The sequence below is a fragment of the Eubalaena glacialis genome, chromosome 3 (assembly GCF_028564815.1).
Source record: "Eubalaena glacialis isolate mEubGla1 chromosome 3, mEubGla1.1.hap2.+ XY, whole genome shotgun sequence".
Lineage (NCBI taxonomy): Eukaryota > Metazoa > Chordata > Mammalia > Artiodactyla > Balaenidae > Eubalaena > Eubalaena glacialis.
Window position 1 is genome coordinate 182,354,370 of NC_083718.1, and position 20,831 is coordinate 182,375,200.

Below are 20,831 nucleotides of genomic sequence, written 5' to 3' on the forward strand. Positions count from 1 at the left end.
TATTTCTTATAAATGCATGTGATTCTACAGTTATTTCCAAATGAAAAGTGTAATTTAAAAAACTAACAATCTATGGATATAGGCAACAACATGAATGCATCTCAGAGCATCATGTTGAGCGAAAGAAGCTAGACTCAAGATGTATTATCTCATGGCATGTATATGAAATTCTATAAGAGGCAAATCTGTAGTGATAGAAAGCCGATCAGTTGCCAGTGGTAGGGAGAGGGTGCTGACTGCAAAGAAACACTAGAGAACTTTCTGAATGGAAATATTCTGTCATAATTGTGGTAGAAGTTATACAACTTCATCAAAACTCATCAAATTATACACTTAAAATTAGTGACTTTTATTGTAATGAGTATACCTCATTAAATCTAACAAAAACAAAAAAGGGGGTGTGTTAAGCAAGCAAAAGGCCTCTGGAGCTAATATCTTCAAGAGGGAATTCCCTGGTGGTCCAGTGGTTAGGACTCCGCGCTTTCACTGCCGAGGTTGCAGGTTCCGGGCAACTAAGATCCCGAAAGCCATGCGGCACGGCCAAAAAATAATAATAATAATATCTTCAGGAATCTTTTCACTTCTTCCACTTCCTCTTAAACACCACAAGGTGGCATTAGCCAAACGTGCCTGTCATTTCACAATGGAGTCCCTAGTGAAAAGTGTTCATTTGTAGAAATGACTTTCCTTTTATTAATGATCTTAGCCAGCTTGGTGATAAGATAAAATACAGCTTTCATCCTCACGTTCACTTTCATTTTCTTCATACATTTTCTTCTTTTATACTGAGAGCTGATATTTTCAGCTTCATTTAATTTGGGGCGGTTTTTGCGAGCAAGTAATAAACTCCATTGCATTTCTTGTAATTACTCAATTAACCTTAAGAGTTTTTACTTTCTTTAACAGTGTATAAGAGAATTAGCTGGCCTGGAATACCATCTGAATATTTCTATCTTCAACTTATAAGTGCTCTTTGGACTGGCAGGATCCCTCATCACCACAGTAGAAGCTCAGCAGGACTTGTTGAGACCTTGTTTCATCTGCCTAAATGCAAAAGGGCTTCAAGGACTATGGGATGGGGGCAGCTTAGCATTACAGTTAAGTCCCCTGCGTACGAACAAGTTCCGTTCCGAGAGCACGTTCGTAAGTCCAGTTTGTTCGTAAGTCCAACAAAGTTAGCCTAGGTACCAACTAACACAATCGGCTATATGGTACTGTACTGTAATAGGTTTGTAATACTTTTCACACAAATAATACATAAAAAACAAACACGAAAGATAAAGAAAACATTTTTAATCGTACAGTACAGTACCTTAAAAGTACAGTAGTACAGTATAACAGCTGGCATACAGGGGCTGGCATCGAGTGAACAGGCAAGAAGAATTACTGACGGGAGGAGGTGGGAGATGGTTCCTTGCTGGAACCAGATGCACGTTCGCACCTTTGAAAGTTCGCAACTTGAAGGTTCTTATGTAGGGGATTTACTGTATACAGTAAGTGGTTAGGACTCCGCGCTTTCACTGCCGAGGACCGGCATTCAATCCCTAAGTCGGGGAACTAAGATCCCACAAGCCACACAGCGCAGCCAGAAAATAAAATAAAAAAGTAAAATTGTATTAAAATTTTTTAATTAAATTTAAAAAATTGATAGACTGAGTAATGCACATTGCCCTCCCTAACATGGATGAGCCTTATCCAATCAACTGAAGGCCTCAGTAGAACAAAAGGCTGACCCTCCTTCGAATAAGAGGAAGTTCCTCCTGCCTGGCTGCTTTCAGACTAAGACATTGATTTTTTTTCTTGCCTTTGGACTTGAAATAACGACTCTTCCTGGGTCTTGAGCCTGCTGGCCTTTGGACTAGAACTATACCATTGGCTCTCCAGCTTGCCAACTGCAGATCTTGAGACTTGTTATCCCCTGTAATCACGTGAGCCAATTCCTTATAATAAGTCTCTTTTCATATATGTGTATATATATGTACACACCACTGGTTCTGTTTCTCTGGAGAACCCTAACTAATACATCTGCCCTTAAGGAGTTAAGACGTAAAGAGAAGAAAACAGCACCAAGAAGAGACCTGAGAATATTCACAAATGAATAGTACAGTGTTTAGGAACGTGGGTTCTGGTGCCAGACAGACAGACCTGGGTTCCAATCCTGGCTCCACTCACCAGCTCTGTAATCATGGGCCCATCACTTGATCTCTGAGCCTCATTTTTCTCGTCTTTAAAATGAAGATTCAGTGGAGTAATTAATATAAAGCATTTAATTCGGTGCCAGGCAATAATAAATAGTGGTTTTTTAAATGAGTATAAACTTAAATATAAAACTTTTTTTTGAGCAACAGCACCCTTTTTGCAAATATGTTTTTATGCGGAGGCTGTTGTGGTTGAAGGCGTGAGGGAAGTCAGGCCCACCCTCTTAACCTTATCCTATTCCAGCAGCCCCTGCGTGGCACTCTAGGATTCCTTGGCTCGCTGTGTGAAACCCACTGGCAGAGACTGTAAGTGCCCAGGAGATGGAACGGAATCATCAGAGAGAGCAGGTCTCAGCTGTTTCTTAGTTCCCTAAATTTATTTTAAGATACAATATTCTTTATCTTGTTTCCTGCCATAATGCTATGGACGGAATGTTTGTGTTCCCCGAAAATTCATATGTGGAAGCCCTAATCCCCACTGTGGTGGTATTTGAAAATGAGGCCTTTGAGAGGGAATTAGGGTTAAATTAGGTCATGAGGGTAGGACCTGTATGATGGGATTAATGCCTTTATAAAAAGAGGAAAAGACATGAGATCTCTTTCCAACATGTGAAGATAGAGCAGGAATGTAGCTCTCTGCAAACCAAGAAGGTCCTCACTAGACATCAAATCTGCTGACACCTTGATCTTGGGCTTCCCAGCCTCCAAAACTGTGATAAGTAAATGATTGTTGTTTAAGCCACCCAGTCTTCAGTATATTCTTACAATGGCCCAGACTAAGACACCTAATCGAAAAGCACCAGCATCTCATTTTGGCAACTGCAGTGGCTTTCTAACTGGTTTCCCCAGATGTCATGTGACAGTTCTTCCCTTGTAAGCCAGTGATGTTCTTCTCAAAAATAAAAATGATTGTGTCACCCACCTGATAAATTTTTATTAGCTTCTTATTGCTCTTAGGATAAAATCAAAACTTACAAGTCTTTCTTAACTTCCTCGAGTCTGCCACTCTTCCATCCCTTGTCAAGTCACCCTGCTTTACAGTGGACTTCTCTCGGTCCTCACAGGTGCCTGTGCTCTCCCCCACCCGGGCCTCTACATGTGTTGTTCCTAGGTTTATAACACCCTGTTCTCCTTCCCCTTCATCCCTATACATCAAGCCTCAGCTTAAATATCATTTATACAGCCTTCCCCGACCACTTAGACTAGTGCAAGTTTCTGCTGCATTCTTCCCTCTCTACACTTTATTGTGAATATTTCATTTCTCTTCTTGCTCGCTACAAAGTAGATTCTATAAGGGCAAAGTCTATGTCTGTTTTATTAAGCACCATTTCACCAGCCCCCAGCACCATGTCTGGCATATTACAGGTACTTAGTATTGTGTGTTGGATATTGGATGACTGCCTATCCCAAGAAGACTGTGTCAGTAATGTGTGGGTTTGTATCCAGTATTGCAGTTTATAGTGGCAACTAAATAGAAGGATTTATCTTGCATTTTTAATGATTTTTTTTTCCTTCTTATGAACTTTTTAAATTTCAGGCCTGCCGTGGGGCCCAGACAGCTGCAGCCACAGCTCCCCGAATCAAGAAATTTGCCATCTATCGATGGGACCCAGACAAGACTGGAGATAAACCTCATATGCAAACTTATGAAATTGATTTGAATAAGTGAGTATCTCTGTGAAAGCTAGGTATTTGATAAACGAAGGTGAGCTCTTGATCTATTTCAGGGACATGCTTTTCCCATCCTTGGACGGTTTAAAAACAGATTACCCAATGGCTCTGGAATTTATCATCTATTTTTAAAACAACAAGGTAGATACCTGATTCAAAAACATAATACCAAGAAGAACAACTTTTACAAAATTCGTTTCCTTCCCGCAAATCAAAGTATAACAGTTTCCAGGAATACTGACAGAGATGGCATTATGCATAGTATCTGAAGTCATTAACACATTAACAATTTAAAAATACTCAATGTTTTTATGTTAATTTATGTGTATGGACCTATGTATTCTGTAATAATGATAAGCACTGTAAACTTGGCTAGAATGGTGATAGGCCTAGATAGGGGTGTAGTTTAAATATTAAAAATGATCCATACCTATGTATTAGCTTTCTGTTTCTGTCGTAATAATTGCCGCAAACTTAGTGGCTTAAAACAGCATAGATTTATTATCTTATAGTTCTGTAGGTTAGAAGTCTGGTAAAGGTTTCGTGACTGAAATCAAGGTGTCAGCAGGCTGTGTTCCTTTCTGGAGACTAGAGAATCCATTTTCTGCTCCTTCGAGCTGTTGGCAGAATTCAGTTCCTTATGGTTGTAAGACCAAGGTCCCTGTTTTCTTGTTGGCTGAAAGCTGAGAGCCATTCCCAGTTTTTAGAGAAAACTGCATTCCTTGGCTCATAGTCCACATCTTCAAAGCCAACAACAGCACGTTGAGTCCTTCACATTACCACTCCTGAACCGCTCCTCTTCCATCTTGTTTTTTTTTAATTTTATTTATTTATTTTTGGCTGCATTGGGTCTTCGTTGTGGTGCATGGGCTTCTCATTGCGGTGGCTTGTCTTATTGCAGAGCACGGGCTCTAGGTGCGCAGGCTTCAGTAGTTGTGGCACGTGGGCTCAGTAGTTGTGGCACGTGGGCTCTAGAGCACAGGCTCAGTAGTTGTGGCACACAGGCTTAGTTGCTCCGCGGCATGTGGGATCTTCCCGGACCAGGGCTCGAACCCGTGTCCCCTGCATTGGCCGGAGGATTCTTAACCACTGAGCCACCAGGGAAGCCCCCTCTTCCATCTTTAAAGAATCTCCACAGGTAGCCAAAAGGAAAGAAGAATCTAGTGAGCTGGGCTCTAGCTTCCCACCACTCCACACCTCCACCTCCCAAGTAGAACCAGAGCTGCTCTGTTTTATGATCTGTTTTGTTTGTTAATGAATAAGTATTTCTTTTGAACAAAAGCTTCCATGGCACCAAAAAAATTATTTGAAAACCACAGGTACTTTAAATGCTTTTTTTAAACTCTATCAACACACAAACTCTTTTATTTTTTATTTTTATTTTTTTTTAATAAATTTATTTATTATTTTTGGCTGTGTTGGGTCTTCGTTTCTGTGCGAGGGCTTTCTCTAGTTGCGGCGAGCGGGGGCCACTCTTCATCGCGGTGCGCAGGCCTCTTCACTATCGCGGCCTCTCTTGCTGCAGAGCACAGGCTCCAGACGCGCAGGCTTAGCAGTTGTGGCTCACGGGCCCAGCCGCTCTGCGGCATGTGGGATCCTCCCAGACCAGGGCTCGAACCCGTGTCCCCTGCATTGGCAGGCGGATTCTCAACCACTGCACCACCAGGGAAGCCACAAACTCTTTTAATAAGATAGAGTTAATTGATATATAATCTTCTTCTCAGACAAAATTATCAAATATTCAGCAACCAAAAATTATTAATAAAATTCAAAGAAAGGGAAATTGTACAGGCCACATTTTCTGACCATAATACAGTAAAACTAAAAATTCATATTAAGAACAAAAAAACCCTAATTACTTGGAAATTTAAAGCACTCTTTTAAATAACTACTTGATTAAGGAATAGTAAAAATATTATTATCAGATACTTAGAAAATAAAAACATTGCAAATTAAAACTACAGAATGTGATTAAAACTGGAAGAGTTAAATTCATAACTATTTTTAACGATAAAATTTAAAGTGATTGCGTTTACTTCCAGTAATGGCAGAATAGTTTCCCTCATACTAACCCTTCAACAAATAATAACTGTACACTCTGATTTATAAGATAAATATAAGAAGCAATGACCTGAAGGCACAGGATAGTGATCAAAGCAGGCAGACACTGGAAGGGAGTTGACACGTGTAAGTATAGAGTGTTGCTTGGATAAATAAACTGTTTTTGCATGTTTTTTTTTTTACCTGAGGCCAAGCCCCGGTTGATGTGGGAGTGCAAAGGCTAAAATTCGATTAAAAAAAAATCACAGTCTAGGGACTTCCCTGGTGGTGCAGTGGTTAAGAATCTGCCTGCCAATGCAGGGGACACGAGTTTGAGCCCTGGTCCGGGAAGATCCCACATTCCGCGGAGCAACTAAGCCCGTGTGCCACAACTACTGAGCCTGCGAGCCACAACTACTGAGCCTGCGAGCCACAACTACTGAGCCCACGTGCCACAACTACTGAAGCCCACGCGCCTAGAGCCCGTGCTCCACAACAAGAGAAGCCACCGCAGTGAGAAGCCTGCGCACCGCAACAAAGAGTAGCCCCCGCTCGCCGCAAGTAGAGAAAGCACGCGAAGCAATGAAGACCCAACGCAGCCTAAATAAATAAATAAATAAATTTATTGAAAACAAAAACAAAAAAACCCTACAGTCTTAGTGTGGTCACTAGCTTGAAAAACCAGATGATATATTTGGAAGCTACCATAGCACCAGAAAATGAGGGGGAAATCCTGGAAAGAAGTACAGAGGGGGAGCCCCAAATTCTGTTTATGAACTGTGCCCAGATCTTGAGTTCAGCCATACTAATTGTTGCTTTAAAAAAAAATCAGGCCGGGCTGAGGGCACCGGCAAGAGCAGGTGCGAGCGGGTGGCTGGTGGGGCTGGTGTGTCGGGTGGGCGGGCCGGAAGCTGGGTCGCCTGAGCCCGCGGCTTCCGGCACCCTGACCCACGCTCAGCTGGTCACTCTGGAGGGACACGGGGTGGGGGGGGGGGGCTCCGAGCGGCCGCACAGCGTGGAGCGGCGGCCTCAGGTTCTGAGTCTATATAGAAGCTGAAATCCATCAATCTCCGTTCTTCAAAATGTAGTGAAATGTACCAAAGACTGTATTCCAACTGGCACATAGGACACGCATGGAACCAGATAAAGCTGGTCTTTGGGGGCACTGTCAAAACAGAAAGGAACCATTACTTTTATATATGTCGGAATCCAGAGTGGTTTGGGTACCGGGCCCTCGGAAACGATGGCTGCACTTACCTGCTGCCCAGTGTGTTGCAAAGGAAAGGAAGCCATTCATTGCTCATTCACCCCAACCAGGGGTCCTCCACCCTAAACAGTGGGAGCAGGATATCTTATCCAAGAGGGTTCTGTCATCCAGTGCTACATCCCCAGGAACTCCCTCCAAAAAAAGGAAGAACCTGATCCTTTACAAGACAGATCAGTTAGTCCTTATCAACGATTTAAGAAAACATTTAGGGCTTCCCTGGTAGCGCAGTGGTTAAGAATCCGCCTGCCAATGCAGGGGACACAGGTTCAAGCCCTGGTCCGGGAAGATCCCACATGCCGCGGAGCAACTAAGCCCACAAGCCACAACTACTGAGCCTGCGCACCACAACTACTGAGCCTGCGCTCTAGAGCCTGCGAGCCACAACAACTGAAGCCTGCGCACCTAGAGCCCGTGCTCTGAAACAAAGACACCGCAATGAGAAGCCGGCGCACCGCAACAAAGAGTAGTCCCCTCTCGCTGCAACTAGAGAAAGCCCACGTGCAGCAACAAAGACCCAACACAGCCAAAAATAAAATAAATAAATAAAAATAAATAAACTTATTAAAAAAAAAGAAAACATTTAGATAATATGGGAAAGTTTTGATTCCAGTGCATCTAATAACTTCCGGTGTTTGGTTTGGAATGTTTTATTATGCAGCCATAAAAGGAGTGAATGTCGTTCCTTTTCTAGAACTTACTGGGTTACCTGACAGCATAGTAAACATTCTGAAAAATTCCCAGAGTGGAAATGCACTAACAGCATATGCCCTGTTGAAGATTGCAATGCCTACGCGGTACACTGTGACCCTGGGGGGGACTGCTTTCACTGTGAAGTATCTGCGCAGCCGCGGCTGCATGTCAACGCCACCTCCTGTGAAGGAGTATCTGCAGGACAGGATGGAGGAGACAAAGGAGCTCCTCACAGAGAAGATGGAGGAGACAAAGGACAGGCTCACTGAAAAACTGCAAGAAACAAAAGGAAAGGTTTCTTTTAAGAAAAAAGTGGAATAAGGTGCCTTATATACCAGTTTATAGACAGTTCCTGCACTTTAACCCTTGGAGACTATGGACAAAGGTACATGCTCTTGATTATTTTTTTGGTTAGCAGCCTAAATATAGCAGTCCTCTGAGGGTTAAAGAACTGAGATAACTTTTTAAAGTTAAACATCACTAGAAAATCAGTGTTTTTTGAAAAGAAAAAATGAATCCAGTATAAGAATTTCATGTCAGTAGCAGCGTTAAGCAGTGGTCCATGTCTTCAGTCATCCTTGCTTTGTGTTCAGATGCAGCTGTTGACTCCTTGAATAGCTGGTGCGGCCCTCCACAGATTTAACAATAGGTCTTCATCTTTGTTATTCATTGAGGTTTTAACTATATTCAGTTCTCAATGTGGAGACAAACTGTTGTCATCAGAACTGCTTGTGAATAAGAGGATATTTAGTCTTTCTATAAAGACAGTATATAACGGCTACATACCAGTTAAAAGGTAGACTTCATACGAAGAAAGCTGAATGAAAATTGGGTCATGTATATGTAAATAAGATGTATTAGTTATATGTAAATGAAAAATTGACCCTTTAAAAATGATTTTTACCTGAAGCTTGCCATAATCAAATTTTTTAAGCAAATCTGTGCGGCATAGCACTTTCTCACCCAGAACGTAAAACTGTTATTCCTGCATCATGTCCTCTCCAACTGATCTCTCAGAGGGAAAGGGAAAATCATTACACCTTAAGTTTATGGTGGAGATCAAATATCCTTAGCAGTGCCTGGAGCTTGTGGTTCTCAGCAGTGCAGGTTTGGGAGGATGGGACCTGCCTGTCCCTGCCTCCTGGTCTCCACCAGCCAGACTCGGTCTTGATTCCATTTTGGAGTAAAATTTTAAGATTGTAGCTGCTGTTTCCTCTTGCATTGAAACATCCTTACTTGAGCATTTTACTTGAATTTTTTAAATAGCAAAGCTATCATTAAAACCTGCTTGGAATGAAATTCAGTCATGTCAGATGTGAAAGTTGCCCCAATTTGTGTGGGTGTGTTTGAGGATGTGTTTGTGTGTTTCCTTTTGCTCTGCCTTTACTTCAGTTCTAACCTTTGAATTGAAAGACTGTCTTTCTAGACTGTCTTTGTTACGGGTGATCTGATAAGGCAAGAGAATGCCAGAAGTAGTCCCGCAGGCATCACTGCTGTGAGGCAGGGTTTTCGTATTAAATACTGAGTTTGGCCAAATTTAGAGAATACTTTAAAGGGAAAATAATGTTTACATTTGATACTTCTAATCATTATATTGGCTGTGCTGTGGTTGGACTCTTCTTTGTGCGGGTGGGTGGAGTGGTGAGGGGGCAGGGCTCACTCTGCCACATGCAGGACTGATAAGGCAGGATGGTTTGTCTCCTGATACAGGTCGAACGTGTGATTTCAAATTGACAGCACATTTTCAAATCCAAAAAACAGTAAACATGTTTTAGCTTGTTTATTAAATAATTCACATTTTTGCATATATTAAATGCTAAGATAGATATTAACGAATTTGTTTATTTTTAACCACTGAGACTGCCTGGTGTAAAATCATGTGTTATATGAAACTTTCTTTTTACTTTTCACGTTGCATAGGGCGTGTTTTCCAATGAGGATAAATTGTGGGTCTTAGAAGCACTAATAATCCTGAGTTTCCACCTTTGGTTCAGCCCATTTGAGATTTGTTGCCATCCAGTTTCATAATTGTGTTGTGTTTGTCCAGTTACAGAAAGTGAGGCGCTGGGGAGTGCTTTGAAATTCTCTAGTGAAACATTCTCTGAAGGTGTAAAAAAAAAAAAAAAAAAAAAAAAAATCACTCTTCTGAGAAGCATGATACAGTCCAGGGTTACTACAGCATGTTATTCATAAGGTCCAGCATACAACCCAAAATTACTAATCATACAAAGAAACAGTGAAAAGTGAAAAGACAATCAGTGGAGACCAGCCTTGAAGCAACCCAGTTGTGGGAACTAGCAGAAAGGACTTTAAGCAATTATAATTGTGTTCATAGATAAAGGAAGATACACTCATGATGGGATAGGAAATCTCAGCAGAGAGAAACTATTGATATTTAAAAAGAACCAATGGAAAAGCTGGAACTGAAAAATACAATATCTGAAATAGAAAATTCACTGGATAGGCTTAACAGCAGATTGGAAATGACAGTAGGAAGATTTGGTGAACCTGAAAGTAAATTACTAGTAAGTGTCTATTCTTAAGACAAAAAGAAAAAAAAGATTTTTAAAAAAGAACCTCATTGATCCATGAAACAGTATCAGAAGGTCTAACACATGTGGAATTGGAGTCCCAGAAGGAGTGGAGTGGGAGAATGGGCAAAAAATATATTTGGAAAGGTAATGACCAAGAATTTCTCAAGCTTGTGAAAAACATAATTTACATATTCAAGAATCTTAGTGAGGGCTTCCCTGGTGGCGCAGTGGTTAGGAATCCACCTGCCCATGCAGGGGACATGGGTTCGAGCCCAGGTCCAGGAAGATCCCACATGCTGCGGAGCAACTAAGCCCATGTACCACAACTACTGAAGCCTGCACACCTAGAGCCTGTGCTCTGCTACAAGAGAAGCCACCACAATGAGAAGCCCATGCACCGCAACGAAGAGTAGCCCCCACTCGCTGCAACTAGAGAAAGCCCTCACAGAGCAATGAAAACCCAATGCAGCCATGAATAAGTAAATAGATAGATAGATAGATAAATTTTAAAAAAAGAATCTTAGTGCACTCCAAGCCCAACATAAATAAATAAATAAAAAATAAATAAATAGAATCTTAGTGAACTCCAAGCAGGGTAGATACACAGAAAACCACCCAAGCACATCATAATCAAATTACTGAAGATAAAAATAAACAAAATCTTGAAAGCTATGAGAAAAAAACACATTGCATGCAGGGATATGAATGATTGTTTACTACTCATCAGAAATTACAGAAGCCAAAAGACAGTAGAATGTCTTCTCTAAGTTACTAAAAGGAAAGCTCTGTCAACTGAAATTCCGTATTCAGCAAAAAGATCTTCAAGATGAAGATGAAATTAAGACATTTTCAGATAACGAAAAGTAAAAGAAGTCATAGCTTCCTGTACTGCGTGAAAGAGGAAGTTTTTCAGGCTGAAGAAAATAATACCAGGTGGGCCAGAGACCTGTGCCACATGAAAAAGGAAGTTTTTCAGGCTGAAGAAAAATAATACCAGGTGGGCCAGAGACCTGTGCCACATGAAAAAGGAAGTTTTTCAGGCTGAAGAAAAATAATGCCAGGTGGAAACTCAACTCTTAGAAAAGTAATAAAAGGCACCATATATGATAAATACAAAACCATTTTTTCATCTTAACTTTATTAAAATAGATATGACTGTTTAAAACAAAATCATAGGGACTTCCCTGATGGTCCATTGGGTAAGACTCCAAGCTCCCAGTCCGGAGGGCCTGAGTTTGATCCCTGGTTGGGGAACTAGGTCCCGCATGCATGCCGCAACTAAGAGTTGGCATGCCGCAACTAAGAGTTCACCTGCCACAAGTAAGAAGTCCACATGCCACAACTAAAAGACCCAGCGCAGCCTAAATAAATAAATAAATAATAACATTTTAAAAAAACAAAACAAAATTATAACATTGTCTTACATAAAATATAACTTATATAGAGGTTGGAATGTTGTTGCGTGAAGTGGTACAATATTAACTCTAAATAGACTGAAAAGTTAAGGACATATAATTCTAGAGTAACCTTTTTTTTTTTAATGCAGAGAGATATATAGCTAAAATGGAATTGGAATATATAAATTAGATATATCTATATTAAAATGGAATTCTGAAAATATTTACTTAATCTAAAAATACTACTTAAAAGAAGGCAGAAAAGAGAGAACAGGGCAAAAGTGTTGGGACAGATAGTAAACTGATAGACCCAAATCCAACCATATCAATAAGTACATCAAATGAAAAGAGACTAAACACTCCAATTAAATGGCAAAGATTGTCAGGATAAGTAAAGAAGCGAAGCCCAACCACATGCTATTTACAAAAAATGCACTTTAAAAATTTTTTGGCCACACTGTGGGGCATGCAGGATCTTAGTTCCCCGACCAGGGATCGAACCCTCACCCCCAGCAGTGGAAGTGTGGAGCCTTAACCACTGGACTGCCAGGGAAGTCCCCCAAAGTGCACTTTAAATATAAAGACACAGATAGGTTAAAAGTGAAAGAGTGGAAAACAATATCCATGCAATCTGCATTAAACATAAAAAAGAGTGGCTATGGTAATATCAGATAAAGTAGACTACAAGGCAAAGAACACTACTGGAAATAAGAGGGGACATTTCATAATGATAAGGGGATCATTTTATCAGGAAGACATAACAATCATAAATGTGATTATGAAATACACATTCTTTTTAAGTGCACATGCTACATTCACTAAGATACTGGGCCATAAAACAAATTTCAATAAATTTCAGAAAGTTGGAATCTTACAGGGTATAATCTCTGACCACAGTGGAATTAAAATTTAAAGCAGTAACAGCAAGATAATTTAGGTATCAAAGCAGAAATCACAAGGGAAATTAGAAAAGATACTGAACTAAATGATAATGAAAATATAGCATTTCAAAATATGCAAGATGCATCTAAAGCAGTGCTCAGAGGGAAATTTATAGCTTCAGATGCATACATTAAAAGAAGAAAGGTTTAGAATCAGTGATCTAAGATTCTACCCTAAGAAGGTAGAAAAAGAAGAGCAAGGTAAACCAAAAGCAAGTAGAAAAAGGGAATAATAAAAATAAGAGCAAATAGGATGGGGGCTGGGGGGAAGACAGCTGGTAGAAAAAAATAAAACCAAAAGCTGGTGTTTTTGGAAACAACAAATTTGATCATCTCCTAGCCAGACTGGAGAAAAATAAGAGAAAACAGAATCCCAATATCAAGATAGAAAGAGAGCCTATGGATACCAAAATGATACCAAGAGAGTATTATGAATAAATTTATGACAAATTCAATAATTGATGAAATGGACAAATTCCTTGAAAAAATACAACTTACCAGATTGACATAAGATGAAATAGAAAATATGAATAGTTCTATGTTACAGAAATTAAATGTGTTATCAAAAACATTTTCACACGGAAAAATCCAGGCCCAGGTGGCTTCACTGGTGAATCATATCACACATTTAAGAAAAATCTAACACCAATATTCTTTCAGAAAGTAAACAAGGAATATTCATTTCCTAGTTCATTTTATGAGGCCGTCATAACCTGATACCAAAATCTAACAAAGACATTACAAAAACGAAAATTACAAATTGGTATCATTCGTGAACATAGACACAAAAATCCTTAAGAAATTTTAGCAGTTCAAATCTAGCAATCTATAAAAAGGGATAATGCCTTAATGACCAAGTTTCAGTTTATCTCAGGAATATGAAGTTGGCTTAACACTGGAAAATCAATCATTGTAATTCATCATATAAAGGATAAAGGAGAAAAGCCATAACTCTGCAAATTTGAAAAAGAAGGAAACTTCCTCAACCAGATAAAGAGTATCTAGGGACTTCCCTGGTGGTCCAGTGGGTAAGACTCCACGCTCCCAATGCAGGGGGCCCGGGTTCAATCCCTGGTCAAGGAACTAGATCCTGCACTCATGCCGCAACTAAGAGTTTGCATGCCGCAGCTAAGACCCGGCACAACCAAGATAGATAGATAGACAGGTAAATAAATAAATAAAAATAAATCTTTTTTTTTTTAAAAAAGAGTATGTATGGAAAAAGCTACAGCTAACAGCATGCTTAATTGTGAAATATTGAATGCTTTATCCATAAGACCTGGAACAAAACAAAGATGTCGACTCTCCACTTCTATTCAGCATTTTACTGTACATTCTAACTAGTGCATTAAAGGCAAATGAAAGAAATAAAAGACATGAAGATCAAAAATGAGGGAATTAAATTGTCTCTAGTCACAAATAACTTGATTGTTTACATATAAAATTCCAAGGAATCTACAAAACTACAAGAACATACTAAGTAAATTTAGCAAGGTTGCAGGATACAAGGTCAATATGCAAAAATAATTTTTTTATACTAGCATCAACCATTCAGAATTTTAAGGTTTTAAACCAGGGAAATTAGGCAAGAAAACGAAAGAAAAGGAAATTGGAAAGTAAGAAGGAAACTCTCTCTTTTCACAGATCACATGACCTTGTATATAGAAAATCCTAACAAATTCACACCAAAAAATTATTAGAATCAATAAATTAGTTCAGCAAAGTTGTAGGATACAAGATAAGTATATAAAAATCAATTGTATTTCTGTACACCAGCAATGAACAATCCTAAAATAAGAAAATGATTCCATTTACAGTAACATCAAAAAGAATAAAATACTTAGGAACAAACTTGGCAAAAGAAATGCAAGACTGAAAACTATAGAACATTGTTGAAAGAAACTAACAAAGACCTAAATAAATGGAAAGATATTTCATGTTTCTGGGTTGGAAGACTTAACATTTTTAAGGTAGCAGTGCACCCCCAAGTTTATATACAGATTCATTGTAATCACTCTCAAACCCCAGTAGCCTTTTTTTGCAGAAATTGACAAGCTGATCCTAAAATTCATATGGAAATGCAAGGGACAAAGAATAGCCAAAACAATCGATTTCTATGTACCAAAATGTTATTTGCAGCATTGTGTGTAATAGGGAAGGATTTTAAGCAACCTAAGTGTTCTTCCATAGGAAAATGGTTACGTAATTACAGTCCCTTGGCAGAGTTGTTTTGAATGAAAAAAGCAAGATACTATTATATATATATTGCATTTTTTTAAGTCTGAGAAAATTTATACCAAACTTTTAATATTGCCTACCTATTATGAAATTTAGCATGAGACAGTTTAAAGGAAGAGCTTTAGCTTTTTAGCTATTTATGTTTTTGTAAAATGCAAATACTAGCTTTTGTAACTTAAAGAAAATGAATAAATAGAATTGATGTACGTAATTTAAAACATGCCAGGACAAGAATAGACAGATCATTAGAATAAAAAAAGTTCTAGGGAATTCCCTGCCAGTCCAGTGGTTAGGACTCCATGATTTCACTGCCGAGGGCCCGTGTTCAATCCCTGATCAGGGAACTAAGATCCCACAAGCCACGCGGCGTGGCCAAAAAAAAAAAAAAAAAAAAAGGAGTTCCAAAATAGACTACATTATATATAAAATTCTAGTATAGAATGGGGTGGTTGGAGGGGGAGTATCACAAATCAGAAGCAAAAGAGGGTTTAGTCAGTCAGTGATTTGGGGCAGTTGATTAGCAATTTTTGCAATTTGGGGGAAATAATTTTGAAATGGAAGAAAATTCAAAATATTCATCAAACCTCAGGAAGGAGTGTGGTCTTTTAGACTTAAAAGAGGATAGTATCATAAGGGGAAAAGTGGTCAGCTTTTAACAATGTAAACATTTAAATTTTATGTGTGTTTTAAAATTTTGATTACTGGGGGTTTCCCTGGGGGGCCAGTGGTTAAGACTCTGCGCTGTCAGTGCAGGCGGCGCGGGTTTGATCCCTGGTCGGGGAACTAGGATCCCACATGCTGCGTGGAGCGACCTTTAAAAAAAATAAAAGTGAAAAAAAAAATTTGATTACCAAAATCAGAAGTCAGATAGCCAATTGCTGGTTGAGGGCGGGAGCAAGATTAGCAACAGGTGTATTAGATGTGTGATACTGTGATGTATATTTGGTCTTGGGTTTCTGTCTTCTAAAACCCTTGTAATCCTAAAGAATAAGAACTATAGGGTCATCTTTTGTTATATTTTGTTTTCGTTCCCAGTTCCTGAAATAGCTTCAGAAAATGATAAAGGTGAAATGGGTATCTTTTGTTATTCATAACAAGCCCCTTTCAACCACCCCTGAGTTTATATTAATGCGGTGATTCCTTAAAAGCCCCCAGATAACCACTGGATGGGGGCTGGTTGCTAGGGAATCCAACCATGTGATTAGAGGGCTGGAACTTTCAGCCCCATCCCCTGACCTCCCAGGAGGGGAGAGGGGGTAGAGGTTGAATCAGTTACCAGAGACCAATGGTATAGTCAATCATCCCTACGTAGTTAAGCCTTCATAAAAATCCTTGAAGTACACGGTTCAGAGAGCTTGGGTTGGTAAACTCCAGGAGGTGCTGGGAGAGTGGCCTGCAGGAGGGGTTATGGAAGCTCTCCTCCCCTTCCCACATACCTTGCCCTGTGTGTCTCTTCCATTTGGCTGTTGCAGGGTTGATCCTTTTATAATAAACCAGTAATCTAGTCAGTAAACTTTTTTTTTTTTAATTCTGTGAGCCACTCCGATTGATAGTGGCAGAATTGAGTTACACTGTGGGACACCCACTTGGTGTTGCAGAATTGCTTGGCATGGGAAAGACACCCACACATTTGGTGACTAGAAGTGAAGTACTGGGAGTTAGTAGTACAGAAAAACAGAAGAGTTTTTGTTTTAGAAGATGGTAGGCTCAGATCTTTAAAAGAAAAAAAAAAAAATCCCCAGACTTCAGTAAACAAAGAGGCAAAGAACATGGACAGACCGAGTCTATAGAATTAGTCCACTAGAATGAACGCTCTGTGCGGGCAGGAATTTGCATCTGTTTTGTCCTCTGGTGTATCTCTAGCACCTAGAACAGAACCTGGTATAGAGCAGGCTTTCAGTAAATAACTGGTAAGTGAGGAAAGCTCAGTGAATTTATGACAAATATTCAACCACTGTAGTATTCAGAGATCTCAAATTAAAACACTGACAGTAATAACACTTCTCCATTCTCAGAATAGCAGAGGTTTTTAAAGGTTACAATTCCCAGTGTTAGCAGAGGTACAGTGAAAAGGGTATAGCATATTGTTGGTAGAAATACGTACAGATAATGCAGGTATGTTAACCAACCTTATTATGGTAATCATTTCACTATATATCAAATTACCATGTTACACACCTTAAATTTACACACTATTATTTGTCAATAATCTCAAAGCTGAGGGGAAAAAAGAAATAGAGACAAAGAAAGGAAATTGGGGGGGGGGGCGCATATTTTTTTAAATCCCATTCATAGAAAATTACTGAGAGGACCGCGGGTAGGGGTGGCAACCAGGAAATAGATTTGCTGAGCACTTCTCTGTGCCAGGTGCTATGACAATTGCATGTTTTGTTTTGTTTTTTAATTTTATTGAAGTATAGTTGATTTACAGTGTTGGGTTAATTTCTGCTGTACAGCAAAGTGACTCAGTTATACATACATATATTCTGTTATACATATATTCTTTTTTTTTTTTTTTTTTTACAAATGAGGCAATTTATTAACCCAGCATCATTTGTTCTAATGCTTCTTGTTGGCAGCTGCCACCTGTCCAGCGATTCTGTCCAGATCTCTCTGTCCCTGAGGTGTTAGTTTGCGGCCCCCGTCTTGGTCCTTTTCCACCATTTTCAGCCCCTCCAGGGCTTGGAGGACCCGACGGGCCACGCTCTTGGAGCCTCTGCTGAAGTGGCTGGGCATGACACCATTTCTCTGACGCCCCCCGTAGATCTTGGTCATGGAACCAACCCCAGCGCCGCCCCGGAGGTACAGGTGCCGTGCTGTGGAAGCAGCTCGTGTGTAGAACCAATTCTCATCGTAGGGAGCGAGCTCTTTATGCTTGGCCAGCTTGACAGTGTCCACCCATTCAGGGACTTTCAGCTTCCCGGACTTTTTGAGGAAGGCTGCCAGAGCTCTGACGAACTCCTGCTGGTTCACGTCCTTTACAGTAACTCCAGGCATCGTGCGGCCTCCGAGCTGCCAGCCAGGGAAAAGGCTATATTCTTTTTCATATTCTTTTTCGTTATAATTTATCACGGATACTGAATATAGTTCACTGTGCTATACAGTAGGACCTTGTTGTTGCATGTTTTTATTTAATCTTCATAATAATCCTGTGATACAAATAATAATTCCATTTTACAGATAAAGAGACTGAGGCTCAGAGAGAATAAGCCATTTCCATAGAGTCACAGTCTCTGCATGATAATAATCATAGTGAGACCGAATGTATGTGGCAGACACTGCTCTGAGTGTTTCATTTTCCTGTATGTTAATTCACCTGCAGCAGTCCTGTGAGATGTGGGCGTTGCTGTCTGTGCTTTGTAGATGGGAAGCTGTTAACTAACCATATAAAGCTACTTACTATTTTTGTCCAAAAAAATAAAACTAAAATTTGAAATAAATTATTTGGGAAAACTTTTCAGGGAGCTTTAGAAGAAAATATAAAAACTGCCAGTATATGGAAGTTGTCTCCTAACCTAAATATTTCTCTTCGTCTTTAGCTTTCCATTTCCTAGAAATGTATATTCAGTGTGGCACTTAAAATGTGTAAGAACTCTGCTGTACTTAAAATGTGTAAGAATGTGCAAAAATAAAACTATGGAAAAAATTCTGAATGTGACCTGAGAAGGCCATGGATAAGAAGAGCAGCTAATATATGCAGCTGTCTCAGATCATATTATGATAAAGTGTAGGGAGATTGAACTTCACATAAATACAACTGGGTCTGTTTGTTATTTTTGTGAGTTTTTTTCTTTCCTTTTTTTTTTTTTCGTCAGCTGTGGTCCTATGGTGTTGGATGCTTTAATCAAGATTAAGAATGAAATTGATTCTACCTTGACCTTCCGAAGATCCTGCAGAGAAGGTAAGCATTTCCTTCCCTGTTGTTAGGCTTGGACACTTTTGTTCTGTTTCCCAAAAGAGGCCTGGGCTGGCCAGAACTGATACCAGGGGATACCTGGAGGATGGCTGCAGCGCTCTGCCAGGTGACCTTGCCACAAGTCACACTTCCTTTTCTTGGGCAGAAGTGTTGGAAATTTGAACTCTGGTATAAGTTCTGGTTTCTAAGTTTGCTTCCCTTCAGGAGCTTTCACTTGCATGGTTACTGCTTCTGGCGGTCCCTGTGAGCTGCTGCACCCTTCAAGGACCTGCTCAGATATGCTAGCTGGTCACCGCGGAGCTCGTTCTTTAGGGGGGTAGTGGGGAATTTCTAGCTGGTGCTCGTGCACACTTAACACTTGTCCAACAAGGGGGACATGCGTCCCCTTCCAGCTCCCAGCATTACACGTGCACAGAGCAGGTGGTCAGTAGGAATGTTCTGGATGGAAACAGCAATTCCTACAGTGTGCTACTGATTCCAGGCAGTGTGCATACCGACGTTCTTTAATAGCTATGTATTGATTTTATGTACTAGAAAAATATAATTACTAATGACAATGTAACAGTGATAGAAATGATTTTTAAATATGAATTTAAGGTAAAATGAGTTGATTTAAAGTAAACTCCTAAGTAATCATTCAGATGGTTCTCAGATGTGGGAAAAATCACACAGGGTGCTATGACGGCTAACTGATCCTGATGGCTGTGGAACACAGACTGTGCAGACTCCATTCTGTGCACTTTACGTGAGACAGACAGGTGCTGTTACCATTTACACTCAGCGTACATGTGAACAAACTGAGGCCCAGGGAGGTTAAGGGACTTCTGAAAGGACACAGAGATGGTGAGTCGGGAGCCAGGACTCAGCCAAAGTTGTCAGATTCCAGAATTGCACTCTCAGGTGATACACTCACTGGCCGGGCTCGGAAAACCTGGGATAAAACCAAAAGAGCTGGGGCCAAGACCAAGGGCTGTGATCGAACTTTCTCCCTAAAATAACGTTCCATAAAAGAAAAAGTTGTTACAGCTATTGGCCCATCGCTCTTTATCTGTGTTCTGCTGTACATCTCAAGCATTTGAAGTCCTACTTCTAAGACATCTGTTTTGATTCAGCTAATCTTACAGGATTGGATTCAATGTAGCAGATGCTAACCGGTATGATAGTTTGGCTGAATCCTGCTGTTTAGGGAACATTCTGCTGTAATTAAGTACCAGCCTTCCCACATAAGTCCTGACAACACAGGAAATAGACGCTTTTCAGTAAGCTTCCCCATAAAACTCTTTCAGAGCCAAGAACACAAGGTGTGGCCCATGTGGGCAAAAATTTAAAAATGAGGCAGAATGATATTAATTACGGCTACTTTTGTTTCCCTTGTAGTTTGTGAAGAGAATTTCCAGGGGAGCCTTTTTAAGAGAAGTTTCGTTGGATTTTTTTTATTATTATTATTGTATACCATTTCTTATAAAAGCATACTGCTCTGTTGTATGCCAGGCACACATAAATGTGCTGATAATATTCGATCTCTTGGGGAACTGTAGGAGTATTTGCTTAAGATGGATATTTTTGTCCTATTATACCTTTATTAAGATTAACAGGAGAGGGAGAGAAAGTGGTAACCCAGTCCAAGTTTCACAAGAAACCACATTTCTCCGGCCTAACTACCTTCAAAAAACAGCTTCAGAAGAAGTGGTAGCAGGGGCTTAGAGTGCGTAGTCATTTGTAACTCTGAAATACCTAGGAAAGTCCATACACAGGAAATGAGTCCAGGCTAAGAAAATTCTCGTTTCAGGGTCCTTGGTCAGCACCTTATTTTGCTGACTTTGGTTTGGTTTCACATTAGCTCATTCTCCTTGAAAAGTCAGTGCTAAGGCAGTGCTTTTGTGGGTTTCATGTCCCCAGTGTAGGTTTTGTGGAGACAATAGAATGAGAGCTGTCTCTG

The 20,831-nt window shown here is 40.0% G+C and overlaps 2 protein-coding genes and 1 pseudogene across 2 annotated transcripts in view; 2 read left to right on the forward strand and 1 right to left on the reverse strand.

Annotated features, from left to right (window-relative positions):
* SDHB (succinate dehydrogenase complex iron sulfur subunit B) overlaps window positions 1–20,831 on the forward strand; it is a 35,789-nt gene that overhangs the window by 6,680 nt on the left and 8,278 nt on the right. Inside the window, exons 2-3 of the mRNA XM_061184864.1 lie at window positions 3,736–3,863; window positions 18,792–18,877. Coding sequence (XP_061040847.1) covers window positions 3,736–3,863; window positions 18,792–18,877 — 214 coding nt within the window. The remainder of the gene's footprint in view (window positions 1–3,735; window positions 3,864–18,791; window positions 18,878–20,831) is intronic.
* On the forward strand, window positions 6,992–8,226 carry LOC133088925 (protein FAM210A-like; annotated as a pseudogene).
* LOC133088926 (small ribosomal subunit protein eS19) lies at window positions 17,490–18,001 on the reverse strand. The gene has a single exon (XM_061187063.1). The coding sequence runs from the start codon at window positions 17,971–17,973 to the stop codon at window positions 17,536–17,538; it is 438 nt and encodes a 145-aa protein (XP_061043046.1). The 5' UTR covers window positions 17,974–18,001; the 3' UTR covers window positions 17,490–17,535.

Bases quoted from the DNA above. Each gene is read 5' to 3' on its own strand.
- LOC133088926 (XM_061187063.1), bottom strand. From the start codon at position 17,973: ATGCCTGGAGTTACTGTAAAGGACGTGAACCAGCAGGAGTTCGTCAGA.